Below are 21,721 nucleotides of genomic sequence, written 5' to 3'. Positions count from 1 at the left end.
TTAAATTATAAATTGTACATTGATTCTTATTAAAATTCTCAGTCAAGAACAGTGAGTGATTTCCTCTTTGTGTTTTATTAACATTAAAGGAATAGTTCTCCCAAAATTTTAATGGTCATCATTTACTCTCTCTCTTGTTTTAAACTCGGATAAGTTTCTTTCTTCTGTTGAAAATAAAAGTTGAAAAGTTATTTTGAAGAATGTGTGTAAGGGTGTATAACCAAACAGTTGATGTACCCCAGGGACGAACTATAGTATTTTTTTCCTATGGAAGTCAATGGGGACCAGCAACTGTCTGGTTACCCACATTCTTCAAAATAATATCTTCTTTTGTGTTCAGCACAATAAAGAAATGAATACAGGTTTGGAACAACATTAGAGTGAGTAAATAATGACAGAATTTTTATTTTTGCGTGAACTTTCCCTTTAAGGACAAGCAGCAGAATGTTTACTATTGGCTACTGTGTCTCACGTGATGCGTCAGATTTTTTGCTTTCACTTTAGACATAACCAACTTTGTTTATGTAAACCTTGTGTATTAGCGCAATAAGACTCGAAATATAACTTAGTCCAGTAACCAGGCCCAGGTTACTCTGCGCTGTTAGACAGGCTGATAGTGCCTATGTGCTTCACGTGTTCGTGCTCAGAAAAGCGCTCGTTAGAACAGCGCATCAGCTGTTCTAACGAGCATCAGATTCAGCACGCTATCAGCATCAGCACGAGACTATAGCGGCTGGCTGACCAAATCACACGTGCGAGGATGCCATTCTGTGCGCGGATACTGTTCTTTGCCCGCGTATCCTGTGCACGCGCCTAGATTGTATGTGCGCGAGTTTTGAGACGCCATACAAATCGCTCGTCCTGCAACGCGAACGGGGGTAAACACGGGGGATTTGAATGGGACTATATGTATCGTTACTCGCGGCTTAAAAATCGATACTTTCTTGGGAAAAAAAATATCGATTTATATCGCAGAATCGATAAAAATCGCCCAGCCTTAATTGCAACAATGTAGAAACATTATTACACAAGGATATGGATTTTATATAGGGTTCTAAAATCCTATAAGGTTTTTGTGGAGGGAACTAGGGGAGGTGAACTACCGGGTTGGCCTGCAAAAATACGCCATCACTGCAGCACTCTGTTTTAAACAATATATAGCCATGATAATATTGTTTGTGTAAGAAAATTTATGTAATTTTAACTGTAGAATTTTAAGACTTAAAAGTATGAAAAGCAAAGCATGCTTTGAGATTAGCCTGGCTGACTATTTTCCTTCAGTAATTTCCCTTCTACATCATATAATGTACATCATATGGTAGAGAACTTTTAGTAATAATCAAAATAATAGTTGACATTAAAGAAACTGAAGCTAATGTATTTCTGCTCTTCAGGGCGTGGAGTTTTCACCACTGGAGCTTTTTTCAGAGGTGATTTTGTTCTTGAATACAGAGGTGAACTTCTGAGTTCACAGGAGAGTCTGGACCGAACTGAACACTACACTGAAGCTGAGAACACGTTCCTGTTTGATTTTCAGTGGCATGGCAAAAATTGGTGGTGAGTACAGAACTGTTGGATTGATGTATTAGGGATGCTAAAATATCTGGAACAGTAAGATACTTAGTTTATGCCTGTAGTTCTGTTCGCTCATTTCTTTTGGTCTGGATACGCTTAGTGTTCAGATTGGCATTTCTATCGTCGAACCTAAGTTATGCTTGACCAGTCTGTCCTTTTTAGGGTCACATCTTTCTGTTTTTAGTTGATTTACATGTCTCTGGTCCATGTTACGTTCATATTTCATTTGAACTGCACCAGAGTTCATTTGGAAGCCAACTTAGACAATTCTTTTCAGCATCTCAGTCCGCTTGTTTGGTCGCACCAGGTTTCAGATGGCAGCGTTCACATTTATTTAAATGCACCACATTAACAGTCTAAAAAACATCAGCATTCTTTTTTTTTGAAAGACGATGTCCTGTAGCTTACTAATGTAAGCTCTCCAAGCTACTGCTCTCCACAGAACATAAAATATTCATTTTATTTAATTTTTCGTGTTCGCGTTTGAGGAAAAAACAATGTTGACGTGACCGCTCTGAAAGCGGCACTAAAAGCATGCTTTAAAACTTTCATAGAAACCTCAAACAGAAAACACAAAGCCTTTCTTTGATGTGAATTTCGTTTTGTATTAATTGTATCTTAATTTTAATCAATGTTTCATTAGCCAAATTTAGCCTAGATTTAATAAATAATAGGCCTAAGTAGGCTAAATATAGCAGACAAAACCTAATCACGACACGGTGATATCACGACATAACTGCAGCTAGTCTCATAAAAGGCTCTAAAATCAACGCTAACAGGCTACTTAACTTGGCTAAAATAAAATCCATAGATATAAAACACTTAAAGCATATCCAGACAGTTAGTTTAATAAATGTTTATTTATTAAACCACAGTGAGTATGCTAAAACAATTTTTTTTGGTGGCAGGCCCATGGCTGCTCACAACAGCGCTCTCAAACGAAATGAGCAATAGCCTACAATCTAAACAAATTAAATTAATTCCAAAACAAACTTGTAGGTTATCTTAACGTTACCTCAAAAATGCACCACAGAACATGGCCATTCTTTTTTCCAGTAGTTTCCAACAGTTAAAAGAAAATAAGGTCCAACCAAACGAAAAATATCAGTAGTTTCCAACAGTTAAACGAAAATGAAGTTCAATCAAACGAAAAGTTAGAACAGTCTCTTACAGAGCATCGTGGAGAAAAAGAACAGCATCCACAGTGAGGTGAATCGAATTGCGCAAACCTTCTGTGCGCGTGCGCGAGACTGTCATGTCAGTCATATGTCAGTGTAGCCTGGGAAAACCCAGACAATTTCCGGCAAATTTAGATTTGCTCTGCAAGTTAGTCTGGCAAAGAGCCCATTCAAGCCCATTTCTAATGCCGAGAAATCACGGCACCAATCAGAAACGTTGGGACGGGCTTTACACGATGACGACAGCGAAGCGAGGAAATCACAAACAGAGAATTGCTGTCAGAGTTTCAGATGTTTCTCCGTCGTTCTGATAAATAAACCCAGAAATAAGTTTTTATAAGCTGTCGACCCCAAAAAATGAGCGTTTGGAGGACATAAAAGTGGATACAGACTGGAACGAGCAAATTGTCAAGTCAAGTCAAAGTTTATTTATATAGCACTTTTTAAAAAACAGGTGTTTAACAAAGTGCTGTACACACATATCCGTTATCAATAATGCACTCAACCAACATGACTTAAAATAAAAGGAATAAAAAAAACAACCATAAAACAATACTCTCACATAGCATCAAATGCCAAACTGTAGTAGTAGGTTTTGAGATTCGATTTAAAAATAGCAAGGGTTTGAGCCTGTCTGATATGCAGGGGCAAACTATTCCAGAGCTTCGGTCCAGCTACAGCGAATGCTCTTTCACCTCTGCTTTTTAGTTTCACACGAGGGACAACCAACAGCAAATGGTCAGCAGACCTAAGCGCTCTTGACAGAGCGTATTTCCTAATCAGTTCTGACATATACTTAGGAGCAAGGCCATGAAGTGATTTAAAAAAAAAACTCAAAATTAAAAATTAACAAAAATCTAAATTTTGAAGTTAATTCTAAAATAGAAACACTTCGTGGATACCATTTAAACATAAAAATGCATTCAACTGTTCAAATACAACCTTTTCGAGTAATTTAGACAAGAACGAAAGTCTAGAGATGGGTCTAAAATTAGCAAAGACTGATGGATCCAGATTACTTTTCTTGATAACCGGTTCCACCACTGCATGTTTAAAAGATTTGGGTACAACTCCCGTAGCCAGGCTACTGTTAATAATAGCAAGAACCGAAGAGCTAATAGCATCAAATGCATCCTTTAAGAGTCGTGGAGGAACAATGTCAGTGTGACATGTAAATAATTTCATTTTACCAAGAGTCTCCCTCAATGAGACAAGGGACACCGGCTCAAACTGATTTAAGACAGCAGGGCGCTCGAAATTAATAGGTTGGAAAATCAGCGAAGATGATATATTTGATCTAATAGCATCAATCTTCTCAATAAATTTTTTTTTAGAAATTGTTCACACAGTTAAATTGTGGGCTCCTGACACTCAGTATGCACTAAAAATACAGTTACGTGTGCAGTAAGTTAAACATTTTGTCACTGGTGAGTCAAATATCCAAATGTCAATTTAATATATTTCTGTAAGATAAGCTATCCAGTGTCGCCGATGACGTTCTCCTTCAGTGTGCGTACGTTCTCAGAGTAATGAGACACGCTCTGTCTAACTGCCTGATCCACTTTTATGTCCTTAAACACTCGTTTTTTGGGGGTTGACAGCTTATAAAAACTTATTTCTGGGTTTATTAGCTTGTTTGCTGTACACCTTAAGTCATAAATGACAAGGAGGCAGCCTATCGCTGTCTCTGTCATCTCCTTCATCTCTCTGATTGGCTTTAGGTCTATCCAATTGCGCCCAGAGGCATTTGAGCGACGTCCGTTGGTGACGCCCCTTTGGAAATGAAGTGTCTATGAAGCTTTGCCAGACCCTAACTCAGTTACTACTGAGAATGGTCTGGTTTTAACCAGGCTAATGTCAGTGTAATTATAAGATTAAAACAGGTTATGATATGTCTTTCTATGTTTTTTTTTCTATCATTGACGTCAACTTCTCATATTTTTTTTTAATTAATGTCTAAAAATATAAAAAAAGGCAAATACAAAAATAAGGCCAGAGGCCCGGCCCGGCCCGCATGTGAACTATGACGTGAAAATTGGCACGAAGCCCGGCCCTAGGGGCATAAAAAAGTCGGGGCCCGTCGGGCTGAAATGCAGGGCTCTAATGTGAACAGACACACCCTAATACTTCAAATTCACCATGAACTGACATAGAGTACAGAGTGTAGTTTCTTTGAGTCATCAAAAAAAAATTCCCCCTGTATTCCCTAAAGAGAACAAAATGGTAACTTTTAGATGCCTTTATCTGAGAGCTGAGAGGATGTTGCAGTACACTGTCATATAGATCAGTGGTTCTCAGACCCTCCTCTCTGCAGATTCTGTATGTCTCCTTCACCTGATGCACTCAGTTGAGTTCATAGAACCATGTTCTGATGATGAACTCCTCATCTGAATCAGGTGGATTAAAACACGAGACATACAGCATATGCAGAGCGGTGGGTTCCTAGAACTAAGGTTCAGAACCACTTGTAAAAATAACTGTACATGTCTAGCATATATACTACGATTATAAGTGTTTAGTGGTAATTTTATGTTTTTATAGCATGGATGCATCTAAAGAAGATTCGTCCTTGGGAAGACTTGCAAACGATGAGACGAGAAATCCTACTTGCAAAATGAGAACTGTTGAAGTGAGCAGAAAACCTCACCTGTGTCTGTTTGCTGTACGAGACATTCTACCAGGAGAGGAAATCACTTACAATTATGGAGACTCAGATTGGCCATGGCGAGTCAAGGTACTATCAATAAAATGCTGAAGAGATTGATCAGTAATTCATGATAATCTTTTACTCTAATTCTGATTAGTTACCATGTGATTGTGGTCTCGTATTTCTCAAGCCTTTGAATAAAGCATCAGCAGAATCCACTGATAAAAAGCCAGCCAGCAGTTTGCGCCCGCATAAATCGGTAAGTCCACTTTAAAACATCTGTATCATTATTCTATATTATTGACTCTTTTAGCATAGAGTTGTGTGTGGACTGATAGATAAAGTGTAGGACAGCTAGAGGAATGAACATGAACAAGTTTTTTTGTCCTTAACAAATATTCTGATTTTGATATTCACTGGTTTCTTTTCTGACATGCAGCCCCATTGTGCAGCTTCTGTTTCCTCTCCTGAATTGGACAATGTGAACAGCAATGATAATCATAAGCAGTCAGGCAAAGCAAGAACATCAAGGAATAAAACGGTAACCATCTCAAATATGCAGCAACTATCTACTGATGTTTACTGCCAGCTAGTTAAAAGTGCAGTAATGATTTCTGAGAAACACTTAATATTTGAAATCGACACCCAAACAAACACACCCCTCCCTTCATTGCTCCGCCCCCAAAATAATGAACACGCAACTCAGGCAACCACTATCAGCTGGTGCTCAGGTGTTCAAATTGAAAATATCTTTATCGCTGGCAAACCACAGAATGGTTTGGTTATAGTTGATTTGTAGGTGCAAATCCACTTCATCCAGAACCTGTATCATTTGAAATGTATTTACCCAAACTTAAATGTACCCAAAAAAAAAAAAAAAGAAAGAAATTATTTAAAGCTGCAGTCCTAGTTTTTCATCTTTGTCGCCATTTCTGTTCAAAATTTGCAATTGCAGTCATTCGTGGAATTATCAACTTTACGTGGGTTGTGCTTTGACACGGCACAGGATTCATTCGGATGAATCCAATATTTTGAGGAGAACGCGCTGCTGTCAGTCACCGCGTCGGTGTGGATACTGTAATTCGCAATTACAGATTATTTACATTTACATTTAAATTTATGCATTTGGCAGACGCTTTTATCCAAAGCGACTTACAGTGCACTTATTACAGTGCATTATACTTTTTGGAAGTATGAGTCATGACCAACATAAGAATGTTCACCGGAAAATGACACTGAACAAGTAAGTAACATCCACTTTTGTTCTGACCAACTAAGGGGAAAAGCATTGCAGTAAATCACACTGCTTAAATCTAACGATCGCTTGTCATATCACGTCAAACCGTGCAAACTATACTTTGTTCTCAATTTGTTAATGTTAACAACATCAGCATTGCGTGATTACATTTAATGCCCTTCAGACATTTATCCTTGTTTTCGCGTGGGCCAGGCGGTTGCACTCTCTTTTTATCTGTAGCCACTCCAAAAGTCCAAAGTGTTTTGCATTTTACAACGGGTGAAACTCAGTTGTCACTGGTGATTGTTGTTTGAACATTTCTGGATCCGCCATCAAATTAATAAGTTTAATTATATCTTAATTTCACGTTTAGCCCTGCTGTGAGAAAAGGTCATAAATCTCCACCTCCATCATCCTCACATACAATACAATATATATTTGAAACTCCTTCTCTATGTGTACAGAAGTGACGTAATGACACAAAAAATGCTTGAATCTCCCACGGAAATCCACTAGTACCACTGGAATTAAAAACATTATTACAGGCTTACCGTTTTGAATCGAGCTAAGGCAAGCAGAGAGTTTTGAACACTGGCTGGTTATGTACTTGCTCAAACATTTATTTTGGATAATTTTTAACCTAAAAAAGTTATGGACAGCAGCTTTAAATGGTATGGAGTAAATTTAGCACCTTACTACTAGGGCTGTAATTTTTTTGAAAAATCGAATTCGAACGGATATCAAATATCAAGCAATGTATTCGAATATCTACAAGCGGCAAAAAATTTTGTCATTGCGGTCGGTGTAGGCAGTTGGGTGCGCAAGGCCCCATGTCTCGTGGTGGTGTGCAGTGCATGGCTTTAGCGCGCGCGGCTCCGCATCCGAAGATGCACGACTGCAAGCCGAATCTGGCCGAGCATGTACATCTCACAGCACCGGCACCCAGTTCTTGCGTCTAAATTAGTTGCTTACATTAACAACATGAGCCTACAATAGCAGACATAAGCCCTTTAAATAAAAATAAATGGCCATGTTTAATAAAAAGATTCACAAAACTAAATAAAAATGTTTAGATAATATGTAAGATAACGTTAATATAGTTGTAGGTTACATTCTCATATCCATTTTTTTCTTCTAATGTCACAACAAAAAATCTGGTGTACTGCTTTACATGATTCTTTTGTAGTGTGGTTTTAGTGAACTTAAGTGTTCTTGTACTAAAATAAACATCCACGGGTGTACCTTACTTCTCACCGCTGATTCCTGATGGTTTAGAGGACAATTGCACCGCGTCGTACCCTGTCGTTTCAAAGAATAGTAGGCCTATACCGGCGAGCACGCCGAGAATGCCTAGTCCATTTGGGGAGGCGCGCACGCAGTCAGCGGAGGCTCGTGCTGCGGAGGCAAGCGAAAGTATAAACAAATGCGGGGCTACAGATTAGGTGTCCCTAAAGAACCCACTTATCGTGTCGTTCCGCATTACATTCATTCATTTGCACGCAAGTTTTATTTATTTTGTTCCCTGCGGTGGAGAACACTCGTTCGAAGTGCACAGACGTGCCTGGCACACACAGGTATTTGCGCGTCGATGTTGAGAGAAGTAGGTATTTGTTACAGTCTGTGTCTCTCAGTGCAGTGTTGCTGTCTGCGGAGAGAGGAGGTTCCGGCATTTAGTTTTTAATCTCCTTATGGCAAACAATAAAATAAAAAAACAAACGGTCTAATCATAGACTGTAAAAAATGCGCTACATGGCACTTTAAAAACCGGATAGTTTATTTATAGTTTGATTACGGATATTTCACGTCATGTTCGAATGCATATTCGAATATCGAATAAACAGTGACAGCCCTACTTACTACCTCTAGCCGAGGAATAAGAGTCTTATCTAGCCAAACCAGCGACCGTTTTTTAACAAAAATAAACAACTTGTTTTCTCATCCAACTTCAAAATCATTCGACATCATTGTTTAAATGGCGTTTGACTCTGTCTTTGCACGTTCGCTTTGTAAACACTGGATCAGTACTTCTGCCTACCTTCCGCATGACCTTTCAACGTGATTACGTAATGTGTGACGCATTACAGCTAGTGCAAGCATTTATGGTTAAAAGTATATAAATGTTTAGTATTTTTATAAAATTGCTGCTGGTTTGTCTAGATGCGACTCTTATTCCTCGGCTGGCATCGTGTCGAGACTTTGAAGCTGCACTGAAACTCACATTTGGACCTTTATCCCATTGGACTCCATTGAAGTCACTATATGGTGTAAAGTCCTGGAATGTTTTACTCAAAAATCTTAATTTCTTTTTCACTAAAGAAAGAAAGACATGAACATCTTGGATGACGTGGAGGAGAGTAAACTATCAGGAAATTATTTATGAAGTGAACTAATCCTTTAACTAGTTATTTGTTCAGTGTTTTAATGTCTGAACCAATGTAACTCTTAATGTGACTATTGTCACAATTTGTATGTAAAGTTTGTATAAATGTTTGGTTAGAGTTTTTTATTTCATTACTTTATTAATGATCTTTGCTTTGAAATGTGCAAAACATGTTTCTTTATTTTTTGATCACCCCTACAGTGTGTTTGTTCTTGTCTTATATGGGTGCCACAGTTTTCAATATTGTTAAAGTGCATTCTATTCTTATTTAAGCTAAATACCTCTTATTATATCTGCAGAAGCAGTTTCAATCAAGACTGTTACAGTCATCCTCAGTCGCATCCACATCTGATGCACCCTCTTCATCTGCACCTTGTGCTTTGTTCACCTCTATAATGGCCTTATCAACCTCATGCCCTCCTGCCCTGTCCTCATCACCGTCAACACCTCCTGCGCCACCCATGTCACCTTCAACCTCGGCTGTGCAGCCCTTATGCTCCTCATCCTCGCCTGTGCAGCCCTTATACTCATCCTTGCCTGTGCAGCCCTCATCGCCTTCTCATGCGCAGCCCTCATCATCCTCGCCTCTGCAGCCCTTATGCTCCTCATCCTCGCCTGCGCAGCCCTCATCGCCTTCTCATGTGCAGCCCTCATCATCCTCATCTCTGCAGCCCTTATGCTCCTCATCCTCGCCTGTGCAGCCCTTATACTCATCCTTGCCTGTGCAGCCCTCATCGCCTTCTCATGTGCAGCCCTCATCATCCTCATCTCTGCAGCCCTCATGCTCCTCATCCTCGCCTGTGCAGCCCTTATACTCATCCTTGCCTGTGCAGCCCTCATCGCCTTCTCATGTGCAGCCCTCATCATCCTCATCTCTGCAGCCCTTATGCTCCTCATCCTCGCCTGTGCAGCCCTTATACTCATCCTTGCCTGTGCAGCCCTCATCGCCTTCTCATGTGCAGCCCTCATCATCCTCATCTCTGCAGCCCTTATGCTCCTCATCCTCGCCTGTGCAGCCCTTATACTCATCCTTGCCTGTGCAGCCCTCATCGCCTTCTCATGCGCAGCCCTCATCATCCTCATCTCTGCAGCCCTTATGCTCCTCATCCTCGCCTGTGCAGCCCTTATACTCATCCTTGCCTGTGCAGCCCTCATCGCCTTCTCATGTGCAGCCCTCATCATCCTCATCTCTGCAGCCCTTATGCTCCTCATCCTCGCCTGTGCAGCCCTTATACTCATCCTTGCCTGTGCAGCCCTCATCGCCTTCTCATGCGCAGCCCTCATCATCCTCATCTCTGCAGCCCTTATGCTCCTCATCCTCGCCTGTGCAGCCCTTATACTCATCCTTGCCTGTGCAGCCCTCATCGCCTTCTCATGTGCAGCCCTCATCATCCTCATCTCTGCAGCCCTTATGCTCCTCATCCTCACCTCTACAGCCCTCATCACCTTCTCATGTGCAGCCCTTATGCTCCTCATCCTCACCTGCACAGCCTTCATCGCCGCCTTCATCATCCTCATCTTCACCCTGTGCTGCATCAACACCTGTGGTTCACTCATCACAGGCGTCTGAGACCCCCTCATTAAGGGAGGTGGGTAGATTCATTTTTGGACTGGTAGAACTAACAATAGATTATATGAAATTATATATTATTTATATTTATTTGTATTTCTCCTCTTCCAGATATCCTCTTTAAGGCCATCAAGAAAAAGACAGGTATGTGTCTTGCCATGTGATAATTTATACGCTCAATATTTTTTGCATAATCATGGCTTTGCTTGCCAGTATCCGCAAATGATGAAAAGTAATGTTACATGATCCACTGCCATACCCACTATGCCCTAGGGATGGGACGATACACTAAAACTCACGATATGATGCACCTCGATATGCCAGGGTCACGATACGATACGTCACGATACGATATCAAAAAAGGAAAAAAAAAGACAAAAATATTACTGTATAACAACAACTTATTGCCAAATCATACACAACCACGCAGGTTAGATCGATGGGGCTATATCTCCGTGGCAGCAACCACACAGTGTGTGCAAACACTGTCTCTCTTTTAACAGTGTGTACTTTTTGTAATAAATAGATTTTGAAATTCAAAATCCTCTATCTCTCTCTCTCTCTCATAAGTTATGTTTAACGGAATGGCTACTGTTGCTTTTCAACAAATCATTTGCACAATATTTCCGTCATTTTTCTATCTGAAGCTATAGCTGCAACATTGAAAGCTCCGGTCTCTGTGTTAAGCGCAAAGGCTCACGTGATTGCCGCCGGCTCGGGATAAAACTCATGCGGACAGTCGTGCCGTGTACCAGCTGCTTTGACGTGATTATCATTTTAACTGACTCGTAACGTGTGCAATATCTCACGACCTCCCGAGTGTCCGAACTCGCACCGTGTACGCCCGCCTTTACACACAGTTTTAGTCTTGTCAGTTACTCTATTGCCGTCTTTGTCTTTTTTAATGAGAAAGCCAAAATACTGCCAGACATGACTTGTATCCAGGCGGAGCGTCCTCAATTTCGACCTCATTTGACCATGGTCGGCTGTTTGGGAGCAAAGCAGTTGGTACTAATGCTATTTGTTAGCTCGCTGTACACTGCAGTGTTGTTGTTGCAACATGCGCTGACTTGACGTGACGACGTACCGCACCGTTCCCCGGATATATATTTTTTCATTTAGTTTTACCCTGCTTGATCAGCAGATGGTCCTGCCAGCCTGCCACCATAGACTGTATGTCAGCCCTATATACATACACACACATATAATACACTAAATTATCTATATACTACGCAAATCATGCAGCAGTGCCATCTATCTTTATTTCGCGATCCATTTTTTTTCGACCTCGATGCGTTTCGTCACGTTATTGTATCGCGATATTTTGTCAAACGATATTTCGTCCCATCCCTACTATGCCCACATACTACCTGTTCTGTTAGATTTTGGCAGTGGTGTACTCGTGTGATCACTAAAAAATATAATTGAAAAAAAACACAAACCATTTTGTACTATTTGAGTAAGTGTTAAATTCTCTCAATCAGTATTCAGGAAGTGTCGTCTGTGATACAGACTACAGCGATGTCACAGACTACAGCGATGTTGACTACATACCAAAAATCAGCTCAGATGATTCGGATGGTAGTTCTTCTGGACATGACATGGTCAAAAGTGCTTTGATACATCCAATATCTCCCAAAGAGGCAGGTAGTTTATCTGATCAATTTATGACCGCACCATCACCAAAAAAGATGAAATGCCAATCTAAAGAGACAAACACCTTATCTGGTAATAAGAGTTTTATTCAGTCAATGCCATCACCAAAGCAGGAACGCAAGTCGTACAACAAAAAGCAGTATTGCCTTTATTGCTGTAAGCCATATTCAAAAATGGCCAGACACCTTGAGTTTGTCCATCGCAACGAAGTGGGGGTTGTAAAGGCAGTAGCATTTCCAAAACATTCCAAAGAAAGACGAGTCCAGTTAAACCTCCTTAGAAAAAAGGGAAACTTTGCCCACAACACCGATGTGGTGAGACAAGGACATGGGGAGATGATTGCCTGCTACCGACCAAAAAATAGACAAAGAGCCAAAGAATTTATTCACTGCATATACTGCCAAGGGCTTTATAACAAGCGCAGCCTTTGGAAACATATCAAAAACTGTCCCCTGAAACCAAAAAATGATGATGCCCAGGGCAGGAAAAGAGTTCGATCCATGTGTGCTCTAAACACACCAGTCGGCTTAGAAGTGAGCAATGGATTCAAGAAAATACTGTCCTTTATGAACTATGATGAAGTTTCGCGTGCAGTTCATTCTGACAGATGCATCATGCAGCTGGGGGAGCACATGTTCAACAGGATGGGGTCTGATGTGACCAAACATGACTACATCAGACAGAAGATGAGAGAAGTAGGCAGACTTCTTCTTGAAGCAAGGAAGATTACCCCACTGAGAACAATGGTAGACTTCTTCATACCAGCAAACTTCAAACATGTCATAGCAGCAGTTAAAGTTGTGTCTGGGTATGATGAAGAGAAAAACTCCTACCGCATTCCTTCTTTAGCTCTCAAACTTGGGCATTCTTTAAACAAGATATCTAGCATTGTTGAGAGTAATGCCATGATGAATGGAGATCATGAGCGTGCTGAGTGTGCCCGAGACTTCAGGAAAATACACCAGGCAAGGTGGAATGAGTACATTTCTGCTGGTGCTATAACTACATTGAAAGAAGCCAAGTGGAACACACCACAGATCATTCCTTTCACTCAGGATGTCAAAGTCCTGCACACACATCTTGAAAAGAAACACAATGAGCTCCTAAGTAAGCTCAGATCTTGCCCTTCTGCTGACAACTACGCTGCTCTAGCCAAGGTCACGCTGTCCCAGGTCATCCTGTTCAACCGAAGGAGAGAAGGTGAAGTATCCCGGATGCTTTTGTCAGCTTTTAAAAGCAGGGATTCTTCTGAGCTACATAAAGACATTGCCATCTGTCTGTCTGAGTTTGAGAGGAAGCTGTGTCTGCACTTCACAAGAGTTGAGATCCGCGGTAAACGAGGGAGAAAGGTTCCTGTGCTCCTTAAGCCTTCCATGGTTTCTGCTTTGGAGCTGCTCGTTGAAATGCGTGAGCTTTGTGGTGTTCCAACAGAGAATCCCTTTATGTTTGCCAGATGTGGAGCAATGTCTGCCTACAGAGGAGGAGAGTGCATCAGCAAAGCTGCTTGCGAATGTGGCATAAAGAACCCTGAAGCACTGTCATCAACTAGGCTCAGGAAACACATAGCAACCATGTCTAAAATTCTTAACCTTGATGAGAATGAAGCAGACCAACTGGCTGATTTCCTTGGTCACGATATCAGAATCCACAGACAGTATTATCGGTTACCGGAGGGAACACTGCAGCTGGCAAAAATGAGTAAAGTCCTAATGGCCATGGAGAAAGGAACACTGTCTGACTACAAAGGAAAGAAACTTGATGACATTGAAATCGACCCAAATGGTATGAGTATACTTGCTCTGTGTGTATCTGTGCTGTACATATTTGCAAAACAATGCATATATTCATGTCACAGATGCTAGGTATAAGCAATAAATTGTTCATTTTTTGTTAATTATTAAGAGCAACTTGAGGCCCAAGGTGATTCCATGTCAAGTGATGATGAGGAGGATTCCAGTGACCTATCTCAGACAACAGCACCAGCACCAGTACAGACTGATCAACTTGTTCAATCTGATCAAGCTGTTTCACAGGAGGATCAAGGTAAGCAAAATCTCTACATTGCACAAACAACAATAATCAAATCAACATGAATTAGCTATATATCCAGCAATGTCCAGACAAATTCAGCAATATCCAGACAAATTCAAAAAATATATGTATTAGGACAGTCTTGATTTGCTCTTTACTCACCGATTTAGTTGTAATAAGAATGTGTTATGAGAATTTACTTTTTAATTATTTCATAGGTTCTTCAAATGCTCCAAAAAAGAAATGGGAGGACAGTGAGGTAAAAGCAGTAGAGAGACACATGATGAGTTTCATCAAGACATGCAAAGTTCCTGGTAAGCAAGACTGTGAAAGATGCATTCACGCAGAGCCAGAAGCTTTGAAGCAGCGAACATGGACTGGTGTGAAAAATTATGTGCGGAACAGGATCACAACTCTTAAAAGAAAGGGTGGTTTGTAGGGAGGCACAAACACTTTAACACTTTGCACATTATGCTCTTTTTGTAAGAAATGGAGCTAAATTAAAAGAAATGAGGATGTAGAAATATTTTGTGGATGGAATGAAACCGAATATAAAGTAAAAAGTTAGAGTATAAGAAGGCTAATGAAGAAGCAGAGAATAGTAAGATAGTCCATTTTCTTTGTTCAGTTACAATGAAGTTGGATGAAATGTCATGTTAAACTTTTTGATATTTCTGTCATAGAGGGAGGGGAGAATGTAAAGATGATAAAAAAGGGAAGAGTGAATAGCTATACTGGACATGGGCTGTGGCTGGATGTAACCTATTGGTGAGAGTTGCCGTGTGCAGACGAGAAGAGCTGAAAACTGAGATGTGATGTCAGACACTTTCTGCTTCCCGTAGTGACGCAGAGCCAGAAGCTTTGAAGCAGCGAACATGGACTGGTGTGAAAAATTGTGCGGAACAGGATCACGACTCTTAAAAGAAAGGGTGGTTTGTAGGGAGGCACAAACACTTCAACACTTTGCACATTATGCTCTTTTTGTAAGAAATGGAGCTAAATTAAAAGATGTGAAGATAAAAGTGTAGACATTAAAAATAAGAGACGCTCACGCTGTTTGCATACTTTACCACAGCTGAAGTGGAAAAAATTCATTATTTTCCAAATACACCGATATTTCAGAGTAATGCCATGATGTATGGAGATCATGAGCGTGCTGAGTGTGCCCGAGACTTCAGGAAAATACACCAGGCAAGGTGGAATGAGTACATTTCTGCTGGTGCTATAACTACATTGAAAGAAGCCAAGTGGAACACACCACAGATCATTCCTTTCACTCAGGATGTCAAAGTCCTGTGAAGTGGAAAAAATTAATTATTTTCCAAATACACCGATATTTCAGAGACATTTTCATTCAATACATGCACTGCTTAATACAGTGTCTGTTTGTACAAGAATAAAATTCAACATAAGCCTAAATACCAGTGAAGTGGGGTGTACATTGTTTTATTTTGATGTTATAAAGAACAGATTTGTGATCCTTAGTGGAACTGAAGGTGTGAGAAGAAACATGAAACGCACGTGATCGTTGTCAATCGGTGTACTCTGCCAATCGTGGATTAGCTGTGTCATCAGCAGAGCTCGTGAGTCGCTCTGGAGAATCTGCTCTGGCTGAGTCCTCCTGCTCTCCAATCGCTCTCGCTGTACTCTGATGCCTTATGGCACAGTCACGGGGGTCGCTGTCTGAAGTCGGACACAAGTTCTAACCGTCAAGCACTGCTCAAGTTAGCCGCTGATCGTTCTGTGCAGCGCTGCATGAAGTCCAACAAGCCTAATGTAAAGGGGCTGGAAAGAGGAGAGAATGTAAAGAGGGAGGAGAGAATGTAAAGAGGGAGGAGAGAATGTAAAGAGGGAGGAGAGAATGTAAAGAGGGAGGAGAGAATGTAAAGAGGGAGGAGAGAATGTAAAGAGGGAGGAGAGAATGTAAAGGGGACGTAAAGAGGGAGGAGAGAATGTAAAGGGGACGTAAAGAGGGAGGAGAGAATGTAAAGAGGGAGGAGAGAATGTAAAGGGGATGTAAAGAGGGAGGAGAGAATGTAAAGGGGACGTAAAGGGGACGTAAAGAGGGAGGAGAGAATGTAAAGAGGGAGGAGAGAATGTAAAGGGGACGTAAAGAGAATGTAAAGAGGACGTAAAGAGGGAGGAGAGAATGTAAAGGGGACGTAAAGAGGGAGGAGAGAATGTAAAGGGGATGTAAAGAGGGAGGAGAGAATGTAAAGGGGACGTAAAGGGGACGTAAAGAGGGAGGAGAGAATGTAAAGAGGGAGGAGAGAATGTAAAGGGGACGTAAAGAGAATGTAAAGAGGACGTAAAGAGGGAGGAGAGAATGTAAAGGGGACGTAAAGAGAATGTAAAGAGGACGTAAAGAGGACGTAAAGAGAATGTAAAGAGGACGTAAAGAGGGAGGAGAGAATGTAAAGGGGACGTAAAGAGGGAGGAGAGAATGTAAAGGGGACGTAAAGAGGACGTAAAGAGAATGTAAAGAGGACGTAAAGAGGGAGGAGAGAATGTAAAGGGGACGTAAAGAGGGAGGAGAGAATGTAAAGGGGACGTAAAGAGGGAGGAGAGAATGTAAAGGGGACGTAAAGAGAATGTAAAGAGGGAGGAGAGAATGTAAAGGGGACGTAAAGAGAATGTAAAGAGGGAGGAGAGAATGTAAAGAGGACGTAAAGAGAATGTAAAGAGGACGTAAAGAGAATGTAAAGGGGACGTAAAGAGGGAGGAGAGAATGTAAAGAGGGAGGGAAGAAAAGCATTAGGCTTGTTGGACTTCATGCAGCGCTGCACAGAACGATCAGCGGCTAACTTGAGCAGTGCTTGACGGTTAGAACTTGTGTCCGACTTCAGACAGCGACCCCCGTGACTGTGCCATAAGGCATCAGAGTACAGCGAGAGCGATTGGAGAGCAGGAGGACTCAGCCAGAGCAGATTCTCCAGAGCGACTCACGAGCTCTGCTGATGACACAGCTAATCCACGATTGGCAGAGTACACCGATTGACAACGATCACGTGCGTTTCATGTTTCTTCTCACACCTTCAGTTCCACTAAGGATCACAAATCTGTTCTTTATAACATCAAAATAAAACAATGTACACCCCACTTCACTGGTATTTAGGCTTATGTTGAATTTTATTCTTGTACAAACAGACACTGTATTAAGCAGTGCATGTATTGAATGAAAATGTCTCTGAAATATCGGTGTATTTGGAAAATAATGCGTTTATTCCACTTCAGCTGTGGTAAAGTATGCAAACTTAGCATGAGCGTCACTACGGGAAGCAGAAAGTGTCTGACATCACATCTCAGTTTTCAGCTCTTCTCGTCTGCACACGGCAACTCTCACCAATAGGTTACATCCAGCCACAGCCCATGTCCAGCACAGCTAATATAAAGGATGAATAGAGGGAGTGAATGTAAAGAGGATGAAAAGAGGGAGGTGTAAAGCGGGTGAAAAGAGTGCGGAGTAGAGTTAAAGAGGATGAAGAGGAGGAGTAAAGCGGGTAAAAAGATGGAGGAGTAGAGTTAAAGAGGATGAAGAGGAGTAAAGAGGGAGGAGAGAATGTAAAGGAGGAAGTAGAGAGATTTTGAAGAAGGGTAGATGAGGAAGTACAGAGGATAGTTGGGCATTGAGAAGCATTTCCACCTCCAAGTTAATATTTCATTGTTCTTTAAAAAAATATATAAATTTTGTCATAAACTGCAATGTGCACGTTCAACATAATGTGTCCAAGAATGTTAATAATAATAAAGAGTCATTTAATCGGAGTGTGTGTGTCACTCGAGTCCGCAAAGGGTAATTTAATCGGAGTGTGTGTCTCTCGAGTCCCCAAAGGGTCATTTTAATCGGAGTGTGTGTCTCTCGAGTCCCCAAAGGGTCATTTTAATCGGAGTGTGTATGTCACTCGAGTCCTCAAAGGGTCATTTAATCGGAGTGTGTGTGTATCTCTTGAGTCCCCAAAAGGTCATTTAATCGGAGTGTGTGTGTCACTAGAGTCCCCAAAGGGTCATTTAATCAGAGTGTGTGTGTCACTAGAGTCCCCAAAGGGTCATTTAATCAGAGTGTGTGTGTCACTCGAGTCCCCAAAGGGTCAATTAATCAGAGTGTGTGTGTCACTCGAGTCCCCAAAGGGTCATTTAATCGGAGTGTGTGTCACTCGAGTCCCCAAAGGGTCATTTAATCAGAGTGTGTGTGTCACTAGAGTCCCCAAAGGGTCATTTAATCAGAGTGTGTGTGTCTCTCGAGTCCCCAAAGGGTCAATTAATCAGAGTGTGTGTGTCACTCGAGTCCCCAAAGGGTCATTTAATCGGAGTGTGTGTCACTCGAGTCCCCAAAGGGTCATTTAATCGGAGTGTGTGTATCACTCGAGTCCCCAAAGGGTAATTTAATAGGAGTGTGTGTGTGTCACTAGAGTCCCCAAAGGGTCATTTAATAGGAGTGTGTGTGTCATTAGAGTCCCCAAAGGGTCATTTAATCGGAGTGTGTGTGTATCTCTTGAGTCCCCAAAAGGTCATTTAATCGGAGTGTGTGTGTCACTAGAGTCCCCAAAGGGTCATTTAATCGGAGTGTGTGTATCACTCGAGTCCCCAAAGGGTCATTTAATCGGAGTGTGTGTCTCTCGAGTCCCCAAAGGGTCATTTTAATCAGAGTGTGTGTGTCACTCGAGTCCCCAAAGGGTCATTTAATCGGAGTGTGTGTGTCACTATTTTTATTTGTATAGAGTTTTTTGACAATTACTACACTTTACAGAAGAACATGACTAATGTCTTAAAACCCCAGTGTGTAGCCAAAGATGACTCTGGTGAGGAAAACTCCTTAAGATGTTTTTGTGATAATGATTAGTTTACAGTCGATGCAGCCGGTGGTCAGTGAAAGGTTCTCTGCCATGAAGTGAAGTCTGTTTTATTTCTATAGCGCATTATACAATGCAGATGGTTTCAAAGGAGCTTCACACACATAAAATAACTTGCAAATTTCAACAATTATGAAATGACTTCTGTAGAGCTGTTTAACAGTTGAAATTGAAGACAATAGTGTCATTATTCAGCTCAATTCTGTTCATCTTTTGCTTCTGATAGTCAATCAGTCAAATCAATAATATTTCTGAATGTTAATTGCCATTCCCCAACTGAGCAGCCAAAGGCACTTGATCTCAAGCTACAAATCAGACAAAAAATGTAGGCTACCCATTTACAGTGATCTTGAAGAAAAGAAGAAACCCAGTTACTCTCTCACACCTGTATCTCTGCACTAGCTTGATTTCACTGTCCAGTATTGGAACTTTGAATTGTAATATTCTACTTCTGTCTTCTTAGGATAAATAATATATAACATCTCAACAATGTCCTGAAAGTATACCTTAACCAGAGTATGTGTATCACCAATGTCCTCAAAGTATGACTTCATCAGAGTTTGTGTATCACCAATGTCCTCAAAGTATGACTTCATCAGAGTTTGTGTATAATGTCCCCAAAAGTGACATATAAAATAATGTCCCTAAAGTGAAGGTAAAAAATCAGGTCTTTAAGGAAGGCTTTTATTGATAAAATCAAGTGATATTTGTGATCACAGCTTCTCCAGCAGTGCAGTCATATCTTTCTTTTGTCTCTAGACCCTTCAGAAAGGGGTGTCCCTAAAGGTAGGGTTTCCAGTCATACGTCCTCACATTGTGGTTAAGTAGGTATGTGTGTGTGTGTGTGTGTGTGTGTGTGTGTGTGTGTGTGTGTGTGTGTGTGTGTGTGTGTGTGTGTGTGTGTGTGTGTGTGTGTGTGTGTGTGTGTGTGTGTGTGTGTGTGTGTGTGTGTGTGTGTGTGTGTGTGTGTGTGTGTGTGTGTGTGTGTGTGTGTGTGTGTGTGTGTGTGTGTGTGTGTGTGTGTGTGTGTGTGTGTGTGTGTGTGTGTGTGTGTGTGTGTGTGTGTGTGTGTGTGTGTGTGTGTGTGTGTGTGTGTGTGTGTGTGTGTGTGTGTGTGTGTGTGTGTGTGTGTGTGTGTGTGTGTGTGTGTGTGTGTGTGTGTGTGTGTGTGTGTGTGTGTGTGTGTGTGTGTGTGTGTGTGTGTGTGTGTGTGTGTGTGTGTGTGTGTGTGTGTGTGTGTGTGACTTTGACTTTGACTTTGACTTTGACTTTGACTTTGACTTTGACTTTGACTTTGACTTTGACTTTGACTTTGACTTTGACTTTTAAGGTCTCTTTATTACAAAAAATTTAATTAAAACAGATTAACATTTAAAAAAATAAAACATAAATCAGACAAAATTTGAGTATTGTTTTGCACCCAAAAACTGCTCAAATATAAAAACGCAAAAACTCATCAGAGTCAACTTCACAAATAACCTGATTCACTCCCCATTTGTATTTAAACATCTGCAGATCATTTATCAACTTATAATAACTATACTCTATTTTTATACGGGATTTTATTAATCCCTTTAATATTGAAAGAACATCAGTTGATCCCATATCATTCATTTGACTTTTTCTTGATAGCCATATAGCCATCTTAGCTTGCCCAAATAAATAGTTTAATAAAACATGACTCCTCATTTTACTTCTGCTGTACTTTGGACCATAAATAAACCTTTCAGGTGTAAATACCTCCCCCAGAGTTTGACACCACTCTTCCATTTTATCAAGTAATAGTTGTAATCTCACACAGTTAAAAAATAAATGGAAGACTGTTTCTTGCACTCCACAAAAAGGACATCCCTCCCCGACTTGTGGATCAAGGTGTGCTCTGTGTCTGTTTGTGGCTATTATACCATGCACAATCCTCCATTGCAGATCTCCAGTTCTTTTCTCAATGGGAGGTTTGTACAAGGTCCTCCAGCAGCCTTTAGGGGAAATGCTTGGCCCAAAGATCTCTTGCCATTTAGACTCTCTCACACTCTGAAGCTGTAGAAGGTGTGACACCTTTACACACAGTACATAGATAGCCTTCTTTCCAGCATTGCTAAAAAGTCCAAGCTGAGGTGTCTTGAAGGAAAGCAGACCATTCTCCATTTCCTGCCATTTTCTAACATCAGGTGAGAAATTCAGCTCTGGGAAGACAGAAATCTCATCCTCTCCAACAGGTTTCTCTAAGAGCAGTCTATAGTCTGGTGATAAAAACTCATAAATTTGAGTCAACATTCTCTCAATCACTCGAACCGATCTTATGCCCAGTTTTGAGGCCAACTTCTCAGCTGAGATCCATCCTTCCTCAGAAACAAAATGTCCAATTTTTGTAATATTTGCAGTCCACAGTGCTTTTCTGAGGGTTACTGAATTAAAAACATCCAAGTCCAGTGCTGAGTTAAAAAACAATGGTTCTTCTCTCAGCCATAGCCCCTTCACACCATTTGGCTCCCGGGAAAAACTGAAAAATGTCCATGATTTTAACATTGATCTGTAAAAAGATGTTAATCCAGTCAGGTTTAATTTTTCAGTGTCCATAAGAAACAAGTGGCGGTCTA

General features: G+C 41.0%; 2 protein-coding genes across 4 annotated transcripts; both read left to right on the top strand.

Moving 5' to 3' along the window:
- The first annotated feature begins 482 nt into the window (after positions 1–482).
- LOC307120284 (histone-lysine N-methyltransferase SUV39H2-like) lies at positions 483–18,039 on the top strand. 3 transcript variants are annotated; one of them, XM_079807249.1, is made up of 7 exons: positions 727–1,318; positions 1,395–1,557; positions 5,295–5,487; positions 5,591–5,659; positions 5,840–5,941; positions 9,317–9,480; positions 17,641–18,039. In XM_079807249.1, the coding sequence occupies exons 3-7, from the start codon at positions 5,296–5,298 to the stop codon at positions 17,663–17,665; spliced, it is 552 nt and encodes a 183-aa protein (XP_079663375.1). In that variant the 5' UTR covers positions 727–1,318; positions 1,395–1,557; position 5,295; the 3' UTR covers positions 17,666–18,039. The 3 variants fall into 3 exon arrangements, with proteins under 3 accessions (XP_079663374.1, XP_079663373.1, XP_079663375.1); XM_079807248.1 differs by having other exon boundaries at positions 483–1,557; positions 17,641–17,817; XM_079807247.1 differs by lacking the exons at positions 9,317–9,480; positions 17,641–18,039 and having other exon boundaries at positions 483–1,557; positions 5,840–6,304.
- Positions 11,518–15,630, top strand: LOC307139378 (uncharacterized protein; the record flags this gene model as incomplete). Its single annotated transcript, XM_079838322.1, has 4 exons — positions 11,518–11,595; positions 12,072–14,025; positions 14,146–14,286; positions 14,493–15,630. The coding sequence occupies 4 exons, from the start codon at positions 11,518–11,520 to the stop codon at positions 14,711–14,713; spliced, it is 2,394 nt and encodes a 797-aa protein (XP_079694448.1). The 3' UTR covers positions 14,714–15,630.
- Positions 18,040–21,721: the final 3,682 nt, after the last annotated feature.

This window comes from Gobio gobio, assembly GCF_949357685.1.
Source record: "Gobio gobio genome assembly, chromosome: 2".
In the NCBI taxonomy this organism is placed as follows: Eukaryota; Metazoa; Chordata; class Actinopteri; order Cypriniformes; family Gobionidae; genus Gobio; species Gobio gobio.
Note: the sequence above shows the minus strand (reverse complement) of the source record. Positions and strands in the feature narration are given on the sequence as shown.